An 18,738-nucleotide genomic window follows, 5' to 3' on the forward strand; every position below is an offset into this window, starting at 1 on the left:
TCTTTTATTTTTGTTTAAACATTAAAAAAAATATATTACATATGTCATATTACATAAGGCTAGATAATTAAAATGAGTGGAACCAGGTGTGTCTCCTGATTGGTTGGAATTAAAACCTGCAAGCTCACCTATTCTAAATCATCACATAAACTCCACATGCTTCAGAGAATTACTCAGACATACTTATTAGGTTTACAATATTACCAAATATAAAAAGCCTTGTTTAAAAAAAGAACTCAGAAATGATGTTCAAACTAAAGATCTTAACAGTATAATTCAATTATGTTTCATTTATATACTATTTTAAAAATGGAGATTGTCACAAAGCAGCTTCACAGAAATCCAGATATAGATTTAAATCTACAGTGCCTTTCAAAAGTATTCAACCCCCTTAAAATCATCTGATTCATCTGGACTACGAAGGACATGTACACAGACTGTTCCAGTCAGTATTTTTATTGCAACCCAAAATGATCTTAAATTAACACTTCAAAGAGAAAATTCATTCGCTGTTGACAGAGCTTGAATAAATTATTCAAAACTGAAAAATGTTGCCCCCTTCAGACTAGTACTTGGTAGAAGCAGCTTTTGCTGCAGTAACAGCTGTAAGTGTGTTGGGGTCAAAGTTCATACCAGCTCTGCACACTGTTTGGAATTTTCCCAATTCTTTCTGGCAGATTTGCTCTGCAAAATCTGAAGTTTTTTGTTTGTTGACTGCAGTTTTCAAAAGGTGCCATAGATTCACAGTGGGATTCAGATCTGGACCACTGTAGAACATTTTTTAACCACTCCTGCATTGTTTTGGCCTTGTGTTTTGGACCATCATCCTGCTGAAGAATGAAGTATCTCCCAAGCTTTAGTTTTGTTTTAGTTTTGTTTTAGCAGAAACCACAATACAGTATCCCCCTGTATTTTGCTCCAGTCATTCTCTCTTCAATTATGACAAGAAGCCCAGATTCTGAGGATGAAAAGCATCCTTAGAGCATGATGCTGCCACCACAAAGTTTAACTATAAAGATGGTGTTATTTGAGGTACAGCCCACTTGGTTTGCACCACAATTTCGGTCTCATCACACACATAAAACAAAATCTTCACTGGGTCATTCTCATGCTTTCATACAGCTATACTTGAGCAACGGTTTCTTTCTAGCCACACCTCCCATGCAGTCCCCAGTTATGCAGAGCATCAAAGGAGACGTATATTGCATAATCTAAATGGATTGAACAAAAAAATCTATATAAACGTGTGTAACCCATATCTGAATGTGATGATCTTTCAGATTTTAAGTACTGATGTCAATTTTGGACTCTGAAAACACCCCTTTTCTTTAGTAATTTCAGTATTTTTTGCAAACAGATTGAAATATGGTGTTGCACAAATGTTGTAATAACGTGTTTAATCCACAGGTACAGAACTTCAGGAGCCATCAGTGACTGTGCGAGATGGGACATATTTCACTCAGGTCTGTAAGACACAGTAGAAGAAACAGGAAAAGATGGAGAGGTGCAAGCTACTACACAAGTTGATTTATTTATTTTTTGGAGACTCTTGGACTTTTGTATTCAGTCACACCCAAACCACAGACACACACTAGTGAGTTAAGCCTCTTTTGTAATGACAACATTTATTTGACTGTGTACACAGTGGTTTAATCATACAAGAGATTTACAGTCAACAAAGAGTTAAGAAAACGCAAGCAAAATGCACATATATGTGACTGAATAGTCTTCTTTACCAGCCTAACCACAACATGTTTCCTGTTTGATTACTTAATTTTGTTTATAAAGTTTATACAGCACTGCTTAGAAATAGAAAAAACATTTACAGTAGCACAGAAATTTTGTGTAGAAATAGAAGAGATGTAAAAAGTCATTTCAGGTTTTTTTTCAGGAATTTTGGAGTATTAATCAACACTTTGTGATTGTCATCTGCATGTTAATTATTGAAATAGTCATTATTTATACAGTTACGTTGATTACCTGTTTAACAAAATGAAATTTGAACATGACAACAATGGAAATAAACAAATCCCAGACATGATCCAAAGCTGTGCCATATATTTAGTGACATCACACACTTAGCCCCACCCCAGAATGAGTTTTAGACAGAAACTCTCTGTATTGTGTCTATGTTTGTGTGCACTGTTACAATCTTGACCCTGACACCCAAACCAAAATACTCAAAATCAGCTATCAAACAGGAGTTTTAACAACATTTTACCAAACCATCTTGTTTGAGTTCAAGGTGATGTTAAGGATGTTAAGGACGGAACGGTTGCTCTAGAATTTCCCGATTGTTGTAAAAGCTTGACATTGCTTCACACAGCTGGTCATGGATATTCTCCCACGCCTTCACCTCTGAGCTCCACAAAGCTGACCTGGAGCGAATGAGCTGAGCCACTTCATTTTTGCTTCCTTTGGACAGACTGATACTGTCTTTGCAGATAAACAGAACATCCAGACCAATAAATAAGGCATTTAAGCCGATGAACCCTGCCCTGGCTGACTTTGAAATGGCCAGAGGAGTTCCTTTAGCCAGCTGCCCAATGTCAGGAAGATCTGCAGCCAGTTTTGGGATGCTCCGACCTGCATTAGCTTCCTGAAGCCCCATATTAACTGCCTTTGCAATCACCTCCTCACTACTGAGAACTTTTACAGCTGAAACTCCATCCACTATAGCATCAATACTTTTGCCTACTGCTCCAGCACGAGCGGCCAGTTTCCCAACTTCAACAGCTGCGGTAACTCCATGTACACTTGCTATAGGACCCTCAACTCTGGCAACTTCTCCCATATAACCTTGGATCTTCTGCACATCTTCCATAAACCTGATGAAGATGTTGTCGGCATTTTTCCCATGATGACTGTTCACTGCAATTTCAGTGAAGACTGTAACGAGGCTGTTGACGCCGCTGGTGACTCCGAGACCAACACCTGTTAGCGTGAGGGCCAAAGATACGCCTGCAGTGACGGGAGCGAGAGCTAAACCTACGATGGACAAAACACCTCCTGCAATACCGACTGAACTTCCAGCCACAGTGGAAATGTTGGAGCCCTTCTTCATCTTGTCCAGCTCAACTGCAGCCTTCTCTAAATCATCCAGAAACTCAAGCATTCTACAGTGGCGCTCACTGAATATAAAGATGAAGTCCTGTGCCTTTACATCGAATAGGAAAGTCAGCCTGAATGACTCATCCATCCTGTAAAGAAAAGGTTCTGAAATACTAATAGCAGATTTCTACATTTCAAAAGTCAATCACTAAACCTCTAAGAACAATCTGGTCAGAATCTTCAAAATGCTAAATAAATAAATGGAAATGCTTTTACCTGATTTTGGTTAGCTGGAGTAAATGGTCATACAGTTTTTGCACAGACTCCTCACTCATGTTCAAATAAAACGTTGTGTGTGAAGATTTTCCATTTTTACATCTGTAACACGATAGATAAGATGTAAAACACCTAAACCCTGTGTGAACGTGATTTTCCACAAGCAGGACATGTTCTTGTTTGACCAATCATTTGCTGTTCTTACCATAACAATTCTTTTAACAAATCACTGTCACCTGACATAATCAGTATGCACCTCCTACTCCATTCCAAGCAAGAAATGTATCATGTAGTTATGTATTTTCTATTTGAGCAAAATTGTTTTCAATTGCACTGCAAAATTTTCAGCACTTTGGTAGTGTAAGAAATTACAGACTGCCTCTAAGTGGATTCCACTCCAAGGTAGGTTTTACAACAAGCTCATCTCCCAAAAAGGCTTAATTATCATAGACACGATTCATCTCTGTCTCAGCACTATATGGATAATACCACCTGAAGTGACATTCAATAATTTATTGCATGGGAGCAGCAATGGGACATCAACAGCCATCCTTGAACAAATGGGTATGTGACCATAATTATTATTCAGACAGACATCTATGTAGACAATCAAATCACCCCAACATTTGGGTAGTCACACCTGTAACATCAATAATGTAAGACTTCATTTATAGTACAGGCAGGAAAACTGGGATGAAAAACAGTGTAAAATGTCTGAGCTGATATTGCTCGTGGTTCACTTTGACTCCGATGAACCCGAAACTTTCCATGTACTTTTTCAGTGCGAAGTTATTCTTCATTAAGATCTTCGACGTCCTCATATATTTTTCTTACAGCACTCAAACTTGTCTACTGCTACAAGACATCTAAACAACTATTTCTGAAAACTGTCAAAGTACAGCATTTCAAGATCGTAGAAAAGGTTTCAGTTCTGCAGTTAGGGTCATACTTGCACAGAATGGTGAATGGTCTGCACTTATATAGCACTTTTTTCTAAAGTGCTTTACACTGTGTCTCATTCACCCACTCACACAAATAACAATGGCAGCAGAGCTGCCACGCAAGGCGCTAACTTGCCATCGGGAGCAACTTGGGATTCAGTGCCTTGCCCAAGGACACTTCGGCATGTGGAGTCATTTGGGCCAGGAATCGAACCGCCAACCCTACGATTAGTGGACAACCCGCTCTACCACCTGAGCCAGAGCCGCCCTATAAGAGCACTTTCATGAAATCTTTCAGTTGGAATTTTGGCCTCATCATGGTACTGAGACAACACTGGTTAAAGTAATAAATGACCTACTACTGCCATCTGATTAGGGATGAAACGGTTACCAGTTTCACGATAAACCACGATCAAATTTCCAGACGGTCAGCATTACCGTGTCACATTTAATTATCATTAAAACCGTGCGCGATTATCGTGATTTTAAAACTCATGATAAATGCTCTCCACACTCAGCCAGCATGAGTCTCACGCAGGTGCAGCATGCAACATTGTTTTTTGAGCATGAAAGCGGACGCTACAATTTAAAACTGAACGCGTCTGCTCAGTTCAGCCGAATTAGTCAAAATGAGCTGAATGAGTCAGAGTCGCAGCACAGATCAGCAGGAGTCAGATTACATATATCACGTGACGAAAGTGAGGCGAGATGGCAGAAGATTTGGTTTAATATAAGCGAGTTGGTCATTGTACTGTTTTGTTATTGTTGTGCTTTTCATTAAGAGTAATAATGAACCCACCATTCAAGTAATTGCTGCCTCCAAATTGCCGCAAATTCGAAAGCAAAAGTGAAACGCGTGTGGACGCACGAGCATTCGTAAGGAATTTAAAAGCGATTGGGAAAAGAGGGAAAAGCACCAACGAAGCACCAAAACCTCCTTTCACATAAACTTTCTTCTGGCAAGCTATGCAGACAGGGTTTCCATCTTCTATTAAGTTTCCCTCAGCATCTTTAAAAAATCCAAAATATGACCACACTTGGGATTTGGTCCTCTTGGAAGGTTGGAAATTCTCCGTCGCTGATTTCCGCCATGTTCTCTAACTGAAATAAATGATCGCAACAAGCCTAGTGACAACCATCCATCACTTTATAGTCAGATATAAAACCTGTTTAAACGATCTCAGTGTGTGTATCAGTACTTTTTGGATATTTTCAGCACATTTTAACAATACCATGATAATACTGATAAACATGATAGTTTTGGTCACGATAATCATGATATAAATTTTTCATACAGTTACATCTCTACATCTCTGATCAGGTCTCTGCTTCTGTTGCTTGATATCAGTTTAGCTCTTGATACCAAAGATCATAATATACTTCTAGACAGACTACAAAATGTTGTCAGGGTTAAGGGAACGTCTCACTCCTGGCTCAGGTCTTATCTAGCTAATCATTAAGTTTGTAGATGTAAATGGTGGCTTCTGTGAGCATACAAATGTAAAGTCTATTTTAGGCCCACTGCCTTTTCTCTATATACAGTATTCTACCTCTGGGTGCAATTATTTGTAAACATGGTGTTGGCCTTTACTGCTATAATGATGAGATACAGCTGTATGTTTCATCTAGATTCCTCAATAGAACGCATCAAGATTATCCAAAATCTTGAATTGTAAATAAAATATTACTAATGGCCTCTTAAGCACCGAATGGTCTCACCCCACAGCACCCAAGCAAACGTTACTTGTGATCTGTGACACCTGCTTCAATCAAAAGACTCTTTATTAATACCTAGAATAATAAAGACTACAGTCCCCCCACCTATGGAACACCCTTCCGATTACTACTCAGGATTCAGACACTGTCTCAGTATTTATCTCTCCATTGAACACCCGTGTTTAATCAGGCTATTCATGAGGTAAAGATCCACATCTGGGATATGTGATATGGGTGAATACGTCCTCACACCTTCTAAATCTGCCTGATAAAGACACATTTATCTAGGAACATGCCATACTTGAAGAAATAATTGAAAAAATCCAGATATAGCAAACTGGCCTTAAAGTTAAGCTCTAAGTATTTATAAGCCAACATGAAAGGAGAGAAGACCTTATCTGGATGACACTTACTTATGAATATCACCATAACATGAAATGCTCTTGGACCTGCAAAGAGAAATCACAGTTTGTCAAAACTATTTGGTTTAACGACTAAAAGCTCTATTCATGCAATCCAGTTAGACTTTTTTTTAGTATAAGGATATGTTCAATACTTTTTCTCCATCTTCTCACAGATCTGCTGAGTGATACAGATGTATTTGTCCAGCTGGATGGCCAGGACATCCACATTCCTGAGGATCGGCAGAAAGAACGCTCCTGCATCTCTCTTGAAGTGGACGAGGAGTGGAGACACGATTCTGGCTGCAGAGATCACTGAACGTACGGACATGGAGCTCACACCCTTTGGCATGAAGCTCTCATCCATGAACACAAACAGTGAGGTGACGGCTAGCTTCTCCACTGCATCCAGGAAGTGTTGGAGTTTCTCCAGTCCTTCTAAAGTCTTCTTCAAAACTTCTCCTAGCTCCTTCTCCAGCTTCTGCCTTCTGGAATCTGCTGTAACCTGAGTCAGGCCACTCCACATGTACTCTCGAAAAGCTTTGGCCTTGTCCTCAGCCTTCTGAACATGGTCAAACTTCAGAGTGATCTGATCGGCCCGGACTTTGATGTCTCTCATCATATCGAGCTCGGACTCTCTCTGTAAGGTCCATTTTGATTCTCCGTCACAAAACTCCTTTACTGTTTCAATGTATTTGACAGTATCGAAGATGTACTCGCCCAGCTGCTCCTGCAGTTTCTCTCTGTGATAAAAACATCACTGAATCAGTACAAATTCCTAAAGCTGCCCTACAAACTGAGGTTAAAATTTAAAGTCATCACATGCTACATATTGAAAAGGTGTTGGTTTTTAGAAACATGAGCACTATCAGATAAACCTGAATACCCAACATGTGGACAGTGATATTTTTTTTTTTTTAAGTTGACTAAGTCAGGGGTTTGTCTGTGTAGATTAAAAATAGATTTAAAAAAACATGCGTAATCAATGATCTAGGGAAGATTTGGATAAGGAGTGGTAACAGTAACTCATCACACCACGCCACCAATCGGTATTTTACCATAACAGCAACACACGCTTATTATTTATTACTTAATCGTTTAATATGATCTCTAAAGTCCACCGTGGTGCCACTGTGGCGAAGTTAGAACCAGGAAGTGTTTAACACAGTGTTTAAAACCTGCCACACATGAATACCACACATCACATCAACACAAGAGGAATGCAAGGTGTTGCACTTTAACTTGTATTATTAAAAACACTGACATTTAAATTAAAAAAGCTTGATTCTTAACCAAATTGTAATGACCAACTCTAAATAAAGTTCAATGAATAAAAGCAGTGACCATTAATCAAGATAAAATTTTACAGATAGTGTATGAAATCTTCTACAGAATATAGAGAAGAAAATAATTCTGATGTACAGTACTGGAACCTGCAGTATCTGACATTATGCAAAATAAAGAGCGAGGAAGTGCATGTAAATTAATCTCTAAATTAATTCTCGGACTCTCTGTACCACAACTGAACCCGTAATCGTTGTGTAATGCACACAAAAGCTCCACCTAATCCTGTTCTGATACGTTCTGATCTATTCTTAGGTTCTACATTATACACAGCACTTAAAGCAATAAAACATGTGAACATCTCTGATATCATTTAAATTGAAATATTATTTCTATGAACAGTGACACCAAAAGAAATCAATCCAGTAAAAGCATTAATGCCTCTAAGGCCTAATAAGTGCAGATTCAAATATGGTTCTTTTAAAAGCTAATCTGTGTACACATTAAGGACAAAGGCACTGTTTATGGTGTGAAAATGTGCAGTACAGAACAGAACAGAGATGATCACTGCATTTACAGCTGTTTAACCAGAAACGTTTCATTATTATTATTATTATCTGAGCTGCATGGGAGGGACATTAACTCCTGTTCGATACCACAAACCACAAACCTGCTTTTGGAACCCATTGAATCAGAATTGTAGCTTTTCCTAGTCCACTTCGTCTGCTCTAAATCATAGAATGTGGATCAGTTCTTCTTCGTCGTCTCTTCTTCTCCTTCTTCTTCTTCTTCTCTGTAGAATGAAGAAGTTTCTCAAAACTTGGTCACGTTTGTCGACGTTTCCGGGTGTTTCAATTCGTTTACGACACTTTTAAACACAAATTCGTCGTAACTCTTTGCATGTCGCAGGGTGTATAGGCGTGTTAGAACAAAAACAAATGACGGGTTCAAGCTTTTCTCTGTATTCGCTTTCAGTCCTGAGCAAAACATCAAGAAAGGACGGTCAGAAAACACTGCTTAAGATCCAATAAAAAGTCTAATGTTAGCAAAAATAACAAGATGAAGATGATGATGAAGAAGAAGAAAAGGAATAATAGTGCCTCCACGTCTCGTTGAAAACACAGTGGACTTCACTTCACTGCTGTTAAAAAAAATAGTTATCAACGTTCCGTTCTTTTCCAAACGATTCTTTTCAGTGAGTCAGGAGAATCGATTCACTAAGAATAATAATCCTCTCACGTTGTCGCATTGCTATTTAAACAAAGTTATGTTATATATGTTATAGCATGAGATTGTGCCTCTTTTTAATACGTCAACGTTCTAAAACTGCATCCTATGGGATATTGACAGATCCTGCTCTGAGTGAATCAAATGAACCGAAACGTTTCGTTAAAACCGGTTTGTTCAAAAGAGTCAGTGAAGTGCCTGTTTCACTTTCTTTTCTGTGACCTATTAAATTGCGAGATTAGAGCACACATCTCAAGCTTTCTGCCGAGTTCAACGACAGAGGACGGGATCTGTTAGAGATCCTGTTTTAGTTCTGGGAGATTCCTTTAAAGCGCCCGGACCGGACTGAACACTGAAGAGACTGTGATATCAGTAATAATCCATCCATCCATTATCTTTTTCAGGGTCATGGGGAAACCTGGAGCCTATCCCAGGGAGCATCGGGCACAAGGCGTGATACACCCTGGACAGGGTGTCAATCCATCGCATGTCTACGGACACTTTGGACATGCCAATCAACCTACCATGTCTAGCATGTCTTTGGACTGAGGGAGGACTCGGGGAGGAAACCACCGCAGCACGGGGAGAACATGCAAACTCCGCACACACAGGTGTGTGTGGGAATCGAATACCCACCGTGCGCATCAGTAATAATATAAATATTTAATATCATAAATACATACCAAACATAAATGCATAAACTACTTGGAAATATTGATGGATGAATTTGAGTTAAAATAATAAAGATGTCTCATTCATTTATATATCAGGTTATTACAACATATTATGAAGACTGGCCTGAAGTTAGTCTACAAGTAAATGATTCTTACCTGCATCAGGTTTAAATAGCCTATAGTTAGCCTGAGGGTTATTTTTTGTGATTGTGTGTTTAACACTGTTTAGTGGATTCTCTGTAGAATATCTTCTTAAAAAGCACTGAGATTCTCTGGTTGATGAATTTTGATTCTCCAAGTGAATAAAGGACAACATCATACATATCAGCACTAACAACTTACTGAATGTGTGTATGTGGTTAGTTTCAGACACACAAACACCTAGTAGCTATTAACATTCCTGTATGAAATTTTATATATATATATATATATATATATATATATATATATATATATATATATATATATATATATATATATATAGATAGATATATATATATATATATATATATATATATATATATATATATATATATATATATATATATATATAAACTCCACTTTCGCATCTAAGAATTAACAAAAGACCCTCTTCAAGTTTACTTAGTCGTACAATCCAGATACACACACTTTAGGAAAACTCCTTCTATTATTTTAGTTTTTCAGCTGTGTGGATTTGTTCAGATGTGCAGCTCAGTGTTTAATCAGTTTAAAATATGACACTGCTCCAGATAAACACCACGGGACAGGTCAGCTTCCAGCAGAACAATGAAATGTTTTGTTAAAGCACCAGTACTGATGAGGGAGAGTCACAGCACTATGCCCCGTTATAGACACAAACTCAACCTCAACCAAGAAAAACAGGCCGTCTAGTCAAATCGCACAATCAGATGTTAGAGTCAACTTAAATACTACATTTAATCAACTACCAGCTCACATTGAGGTCCTCTAGAACAAACACATCTCACAGGGTTTATGTTCATCAGTCACACAAATACTACAGAAACATCATCATAATGTGCTTTACCTCAAGGATAAATGTGAAGCCATCGTGTAGAAGCGAATTACGATGTGTTGAATCAGGAGTTCATGGATGTGAAACTGTCAGTAAACACATGCTGGAAAAAGTTTAGGAGCAGAGTTAGCTGTCTTACTAACTGCACTGTCCCACGTGTATGAGACAAAACCTCCTGTCACGAGCCTGAAACAAAGCCCTCACTGTCTAAACTCCTAGATTCAGTGTGCTGGATAATAGAGTGTCTGTATTTATTAAAAACAAATATGCTTAATATAAGTTCTCAAAAATAAATAAAGAACTAAAGGCAGTAATGGATTTATTATCAAATGAGACACACCAGCTTGGATAACAGAGAAAGAGGAGGAGAAGGACGTTCTAGTGTGAACATTTTATTTAAAAAATAAACTAATTACTGATGCATGTATAGTAATTTATACTGATGGGGGAATTGGAGAATTATAAATAATTATTAATAAACGTGTTTCAGTAAGCGCTATTCTAAAGAGACTGTAGTTATCTCTCATATCAACTAAATAAACTGGAGAAAAACATTTTCTTTATAAAGCACACATCATAGAAACTTTAATGCATCATTTATTGAATTTCAACACATTTACCAACAGTTTATTAATGATTTGTGACTCTGATCACGTTTATTCATTTGATTTTATTTTGATATGCACTTATTACTCATGAGTTACTCATTACCAAAATGAAAGCTGAATATGATAATAACATGATTGTAAAAAAAAATTTAAAAATAATAAAAAAAAAGAAGCAATTTTTAACGAAAAGCTCGCTGAAAGCACTGCAGAGGCTATAAAGTGAGCCGAAGCACCATGGAAAAGATTAGCGTAAAAGAGTCCTCCATTATAAACAGATACCCACCGGGTTCTACAGACCGGGTTCTAGAGATAAACATAGAAATCAACTGCAGTAGCCTACAGTATGTGAATGACTGCAGACTAATTGATCACCATTAACAACTTCAGCATTTTAAACAGAATATTTAAGATCATAGGATAAAATAATCGCTTAAAGAATATAATCATGCTCACTGCCAGGTCAGCATTTTTATGTAATTCATTATTTTAGAGTAGAGAGGCTGTTCTAAAATTTCTTTATTCTTGTAAGACCCTGCGATTCCTTCAAACAGACGGTTATAGATCTTCTCCCACGCCTCAACCTCTGAGCGCCACAGAGCTGATCTGGAGCGAATGATCTGAGCCACTTCATTTTTGCTACCTTTGGCCAGACTCATACTGTCTTTACAGATGAAAAAAACATCTACACCAATAAAGAGGGCATTTAAGGCAATGAACCCTGCCCTGGCTGACTTTGAAAGGGCCAGAGAAGTTCCCTTAGCCATCTGCCCAATGTCAGGAAGATCTGCAGCAAGCTGGGGGATGTTCCGAACTGCTTTAGCATTCTGAATCGACAAATCAGCTGTTGTTGTAACCACATCCTCAGCTTTGACAGCGTTTACAGTTGAAGCTGCAACCACAATATCATCAAAACACTGGGCTACTGAACCAGCACTAGCGGCCAGTGTCCTAGCTTCAGTAACCTCCCTGCTGGTTACGTCTTCCACACACTCTAGGATCTTCTGCACATCTTCCATAAATCTCAAGAAGATGTCATTGGCTTTTTTCCCTTGATGACTGTTCACTGCAATTTCAGTGATGCCTGTAACAATGCCATTAACGCCGCTGGTGACTCCAAGACCAACACCTGTTAGCGTGAGGGCCAAAGATGCACCTGCAGTGACGGGAGCGAGAGCTAAACCTACGATGGACAAAACACCTCCTGCAATACCGACTGAACTTCCAGCCACAGTGGAGATGTTGGAGCCCTTCTTCATCTTGTCCAGCTCAACTGCAGCCTTCTCTAAATCAGACAGGAACTCAAGCATTCTAGAGTAGCGCTCTCTGAATATAAAGATGAAGTCCTGTGCCTTTACATCGAATAGGAAATTCATCCTGAATGACTCATCCTTCCTATAAGAAAAGGTTTTGAAATACTAATAGCAAATTTGTCCATTTCAAATATCAATTACAAATTCTTCTGATAAAAATCTTGAACATAAAATACGAAAGTCACCATTCAGAATAAAATTAATGGAAAATTAAATGAAAGGAAATGTTTTACCTGATTTTGGTTAGCTGGAGTAAATGGTCATACAGATCCTGCGCAGACTCCTCACTCACGTTCAAAATCAAGTTTCGTGAAGATTTCCTATTTTTCCATCTATAACATAATACATGTGATGTTAAACATCTAAACCACATGTGAACAGAATTTCTTCAAATAGGACCCCTGGATGTTCATCCAACATTTCTAAAAACCAGTCACTGTCATATGCTGTCATCAGGATATGCATTCTACTTCCCGCAAACCTGACCTATGGGAAATTCAGACAGCAAAGTTCAAGAGATATAGATACATAAAACTATGGGTACACCATTACTCTCAATTTACCAGTAAAGTTAAATTAGCCAGGCCTTTGGTTAAGGTGTTGGACTACTGCTCAGAAGGTTGTGAGCACCGCAGAACGGCCACTGTTGGGCCTTTGAGCAAGGCCCTTAAACCTCAATTGTTCAGATGTATAATGTACATTACATTACATGTATAATGTAAATGTAACTCACTCTGGATTAGAGCGTCTGCCAAATGCCGCAAATTGTAAAAAATGTAAAAAGCTATAATTAGCGCTCTGCTGGTTAAGCTTAAGCTTCATTCTGTAATCTTAGAAGCAACAATGGTGTGATTATTAATTATAATCTGGTTACTATTTCCATCTAAATTTGATGTCAGCCAGCAGCGATAGTTATTCAGCTAAGCCCAGGCTCCAGGGAAAAGGTGATGGCCTGACTGCTGATTACAGTTTACAGTACACTTAATTTTAGCCACTGAATTCTCGATGAAATAGCATCATTTCGGTTTTTAGCCTTAAAACTTAATCGATCCAAAATATTCAGTCTGAATTCATAAAATTATTTCCTCTTGCCAATTCTGTATGTCCAGCTATGATTGTGCTTGGGCACTATCATAATCTATGTGGATGCTAGTTCTGCATTGAGCTTTTGTCTGTGCTCAGTAGCCTGACAAAACATGTTGATTTTCACATTCACTCTCATGGTCACATGCTGGATTTAATTTGTTCTACTGGTGTACACATCACCTCTGTTCCTGGGCGTCTGATTGGTGTTGCTGATCACAAACTCCACAAAATCCCTTATCTCCACCTGCAAATTCAAGCCTGTGGATCCTCACACCTTTTTGGCACTTCTTCAAATTCTCTCCCTTTTCATCTGTCTCTCAGCTCTCTGGCCCTGATCACATTCTGTGATGTTTTATGTTTGTATGCAGTGTATGTAGAGTCATGGCCCCCAAATTCTGGAACTCTTTACTTCAATATCTTCAACTTGTTCCGTTCTTCACTTTCCACCTACAAAACCCAAAACCATTCTTTTTTCCCAGCACTTTCACTTTTCTTCTCACTCCAGTTGATTTTTTTATTTATTTTTTTACACTCCTAATCACTTAAACTATATACAGAATTTATCAAAGAAAAATAAAGGAGAAAAGTCCCTGCCTGGATGATACTTACTCATGAACACCCCCAGAACCAGATACACTCCTGGATCTGCTAAGAAAAAACACAATTAGTCAGATGTATTTTGGAGTGACTATAATACTACATGAAATCAGGATATGTTCAATACCCTTCCTCCATCTTCTCAATGATCTGCTGAGTGATGCGGATGTATTTGTCCAGCTGGAAGACCAGGACTTCTACATTGCTGAGACTCGGCAGGAAGAACGCTCTTGCATCTCTCTTGAAGTGGACGAGGAGTGGAGACACAGTTATGGCTGCAAAGATCACTGAACGTACGGACATGGAACTGAAACTGTCATCCATGAAGACATCCAGTGAGGTGACGGCTAGCTTCTCCACTGCATCCAGGACGTGTTGGAGTTCCTCCAGGCCTTCTAAAGTGTTGTTAAGAACTTCTTCTAGCTCCTTCTCCAGCTCCGGCCTACTGGAAACATTTGTCAGGCTTTTCCATATGTACTGTCCCCAAGTCTGGTTCTTGTCCTCAGCCTTGGCCTTGATGCCTGTCATTTTATCGAGCTCAGTCTTTCTCTGTGAGGTCCATTCAGATTTTCCGTCACAAAACTGCTTGACAGTTTCAGTGTATTTGAGAGTGTCTAAGATGTACTTGCCCAGCTGCTCCTCCAATTTCTCTCTGTGATTTAAAAAAGTAATAATAATTAACACAATTCCTAAAGCATTCAACTATTTTCCTCTGACTCAGCGATCATTTGCTAAAGTTTTATGTCCATTTATGTATTTTAATTAATAATCTTTGTCACACATTTATGACTTTATGTTGTATTACTTATACCTTTTTCTACCACAGGCTTACCAACTGACCTCAGATCCAGTAAATGTTCAAGTCATTACACACTTCATGTTGTATAATATGTGACACTATGGGACTTAATATGCAACAAGTGGACAGTGATCTTTTTTTTTTTTTATCAATTAAAGATGGCTGAGTCTCTTCTTTGTCCCTGGACTAAAACTGGGTAATAACATTGTCTTAAAGGCATATAAGTGATGCCAAGGCTACATGGTAAATGGTAAACATCAGAGCTTGTAAATGCCTGTGGGTCACACCAGCCACAGTCAATTCCTTGCAACGCCACCAGAGGGCATCCTCTCCTCAAATTTTGAATGTATTTTTTGAAAGTGTTTTCTATTTACTGTTCACAGCAGATGAAAAGCAAAAGAAAAATGCCTTGGACCCATTCATGTTAGTTCTGAGCCGTTATTATCCTTAATGAAACATTCAGTAATGTGTCAATCTTAATAAAGCATTTATATTTAATAGCTTTACTACTACAAAAACGTCGGGGTTACGCATGTAGGAAATTTTTTTTGAAGATTGTAAGATTTGTGATTTCATTCAGCCACACATTTAAAATATCATTGAGAACTGGCCTCATTTAGCAAGCTGTATACAAATTTATTCATAAATCCTAAGTTTTTACGTAAGAAATTTGGTAGTCCTATAATAGGGTACAGGTAAATCCTGCAAATTTCTACTCATGGTCTTCAGTGTGTGTAAATTTCCATATAAGAAGACTAACCTTGACTTCAAATGATATAATCTGCAAGGATCATACCCTAGATCTTTAGGACAAATACAATTTTTTGGTGTGAACAACAGTACAGTATACTACAGAACAGAGATGAAAATTCCATGTACTGCTGTTCCTTATTTTAAGACTGAATCAGTTACAGTACAAAGAAAATGATATGGTGATGGACAAACTTCTGTTCTATTAAAAATAACTTAAATCACCAACCTTATTGTGGAATCCATTTGAGCCAAAGCTGTAGATTTTCCTGTAGATTTGATATTCCCCAACTATATATCCCTTCAAATTGCAGTGTCTGTTTGTAAGTTGCAGAGCAAAATAAGCAACTTTTATTACCTTTCAGTGCTAAACAAAACTTCAGAAACTACCTCATCATCCAACTCAGCTCTCTGACTCTAACAGGAAAGATTAAGAATGAGAAGAAATGACTCCTCCCCTGTGCTCTAGCTGACAAAAAACTTTTCAGACTTTAAAGCTGTTAAACAGGTTTCTAATTCTGCTCTTTTCTCAACAACTCTTTTACATCTCAAGCAAATCCCAGTTTGACCATTGTATCCAGGGGAGGGCAGAGTTAATTACCCTGATTCCAGTTCAATGACAAACCTTGAACTAAAAGCACTGAAACTAAACTATGTGGCAGGACTGTTGCCTACACGTAACAAACAAAGCGCAAATGACACTTAAAAGACAGGATCTGAATAGTCAGACTGGCTAATTTGATACACAATTTTGTTGTTTTGTTGTTCAGTCTCTACCTGTAAATGTTCAGTTCAGATTTGGCTAAATTAGCTGTGTAAAAGCAGGGAACTGAAATCTGTAATGATTACTCCAGATCTTACAGACCGATGTATGAAAATGTCTACAGAATATGAAATACGGTTGAATTGAGAGACTTGAGTCTGAGATTGTTATTTACCCACAGCCTGAGTTCTGGATGAACAGGAACATCTGCTGTAGTTATAACTTTAGTTTCAGTATGAACTAAAGGAATGAGGGAGTGCTTATAAATCTACTTTTCTATCTTTAAACAGGCAAAACGCGTAACTGCCACGTCACCTGATCATGGCAGGCCTATAAATAGGTATGATTTTACACAAGCTTCAGATACCAGTCACGCGCAAGAGGCGCTTCCCATAGTGTTATGCTAAACGCAACGTCGAAGTTCCCTTTGAAAGGGAGCAGCTGTTTGTTTTCAACAAAAACATTATACAAAAATGTAAGCAAACAAAAATGAAGACTGTAAAATTTGTGATTTCATTCAGCCACACATTTAAAATATCATTGAGAACAGGCCTCATTTAGCAAGCTCGATACAAATGGATTTATTCATAAATTGTTTATATAAGTTTTTACAAAAGAAATCTGATACTCCTGTAACAGGGTACAGGTAAATCCTGCAAATTTCTATTCATGCTCTTCAGTGTGTGAAACTTTCCGCATAAAAAGACTAACCTTGACTTCAAATGATATAATCTGCACGGAGCATACCCTAGATCTTTAGGACAAATACAATATTTATGGTGTGAACACAAGTACAGTATATTACAGAACAGAGATGAAAATTCCATGTACTGCTGTTCCTAATTTTACCTCTAAAGTCTGAATTATTTTCTGAAATGCTGAATCAGTTACAGTACAAACAGTACAAATGGTTACAGTGTGGTGATGGACAAACTTCTGTTCTATTAACAATAACTTAAATCACCAACCTGATTGTGGAATCCATTTGAGTCAAAGCTGTAGATTTTCCTGTAAATTTGATATTCCCCAACTATGTATCCCTTCAACTTGCAGTGTATGTTTGTAACTTGCCGAGCAAAAATAAGCAACTTTTATTAACTTTCAGTGCTAAACAAAACTTCAAAAACTACCTCATCATCCAACTCAGCTCTCTGACTCTAACAGGAAAGAATTAAGAATGAGAAGAAATGACTCCTCCCCTGTGCTCATGCTGACAAAATTTCAGACTTTAAAGCTGTTAAAATGTTTTCAGATTCTGCTCTTTTCTGAACAACTGGGTTTTCTCAACAACTGGGATTATGGGTAACATAACCACAAAGAAAATCATTGACTTTATCATTTTCTTCTAAATGTACACAAACTATCTATATGTGGACAAACCAAGTGATAAGCCCGTAAAGTGAATAGTGAAGTTTCACTTTCTGTTCTGTGAGCTATCACCACACCACAGAGTTAAAACACAGAATCTGTTAAAGCTCCAGATTTATTTATAGGAGATTCATTTGTAGCACACACAGGAAAAATAAAAACATGCCTCATGTTTACTCCTTCTGACGAACAGTAAAATGGAAGTGTTGTTAGACATACACATGAGAATCAGCAAGGGTGTGTGGATCGAATTAGGCTTCTGATGCATTACTATATATTCTGTATAGTCTGAGTGACCAATACACTTCATATAGATAATTAATATCTGTTTTAGTAAAAACAATGTACAGAAGAGTTATCCTATAAAGGAATGAGGCAATACATGTAAATATGTAAACTAGTTTTCTGTACCACACCCAAACTTTTTTTTTACGTTCACAAAAGCCCCAGCTAATCCAGGTTTTCTATCAAACAGCAATGCAGAAACTTGTGCTGTGGCTCTAAACTATACACTAAATTACATTTAAGCAAAATCACACAAGCAAGGCTGCGGTTATACTGAACATCAGCACGGCTGTGATTTGGCAGCTGGTGTAACTGGGATGCTTGTCAACGAAATGTTTTGTCAAACTGTTGGCAAATTGCTGTGGTATAAGAGAAGTGAAATACTTGGAGATGTGCTGTTATATGAAAATAATCAACTTTGCAGTGATAACAGTAACTCATCAAGTTTTGTCCTTATCATGCCACCGGTGAGAAGAGAAATGAGGATGAAATTGGGCCCAATGCAAGACACACTGAGGAGCCTGTTTATGAGATCCATTTACCCTATATCTGTATGCAGTGGTTTATTCTCAGTACAACACTGACAT

General features: G+C 37.9%; 2 protein-coding genes across 5 annotated transcripts; both read right to left on the reverse strand.

Moving 5' to 3' along the window:
- Positions 1–1,605: 1,605 nt before the first annotated feature.
- LOC108276392 (uncharacterized) lies at positions 1,606–10,732 on the reverse strand. Of its 2 annotated transcripts, none has more exons than XM_047150820.2 (5): positions 10,598–10,732; positions 6,541–7,128; positions 6,398–6,433; positions 3,328–3,429; positions 1,606–3,200 (listed from the first exon to the last, which is right to left on the reverse strand). In XM_047150820.2, exons 1-5 carry the CDS (start codon positions 10,618–10,620, stop codon positions 2,261–2,263), a joined length of 1,689 nt encoding a protein of 562 aa, XP_047006776.2. In that variant the 5' UTR covers positions 10,621–10,732; the 3' UTR covers positions 1,606–2,260. The 2 variants fall into 2 exon arrangements, with proteins under 2 accessions (XP_047006776.2, XP_017343520.2); XM_017488031.3 differs by lacking the exon at positions 10,598–10,732 and adding an exon at positions 8,340–8,855.
- A 503-nt stretch (positions 10,733–11,235) lies between these two features.
- LOC124627613 (apolipoprotein L1) lies at positions 11,236–17,671 on the reverse strand. 3 transcript variants are annotated; one of them, XM_053673793.1, is made up of 6 exons: positions 17,467–17,670; positions 15,965–16,052; positions 14,314–14,838; positions 14,199–14,237; positions 12,737–12,835; positions 11,236–12,585 (listed from the first exon to the last, which is right to left on the reverse strand). In XM_053673793.1, the coding sequence occupies exons 2-6, from the start codon at positions 15,979–15,981 to the stop codon at positions 11,643–11,645; spliced, it is 1,623 nt and encodes a 540-aa protein (XP_053529768.1). In that variant the 5' UTR covers positions 15,982–16,052; positions 17,467–17,670; the 3' UTR covers positions 11,236–11,642. The 3 variants fall into 3 exon arrangements, with proteins under 3 accessions (XP_053529768.1, XP_053529775.1, XP_053529778.1); XM_053673800.1 differs by lacking the exon at positions 15,965–16,052 and having other exon boundaries at positions 17,467–17,671; XM_053673803.1 differs by lacking the exon at positions 17,467–17,670 and having other exon boundaries at positions 14,199–14,234; positions 15,965–16,895.
- Between the last annotated feature and the right edge of the window lie 1,067 nt (positions 17,672–18,738).

This window comes from Ictalurus punctatus, chromosome 2 (genome assembly GCF_001660625.3).
Source record: "Ictalurus punctatus breed USDA103 chromosome 2, Coco_2.0, whole genome shotgun sequence".
NCBI classification, from domain to species: Eukaryota; Metazoa; Chordata; class Actinopteri; order Siluriformes; family Ictaluridae; genus Ictalurus; species Ictalurus punctatus.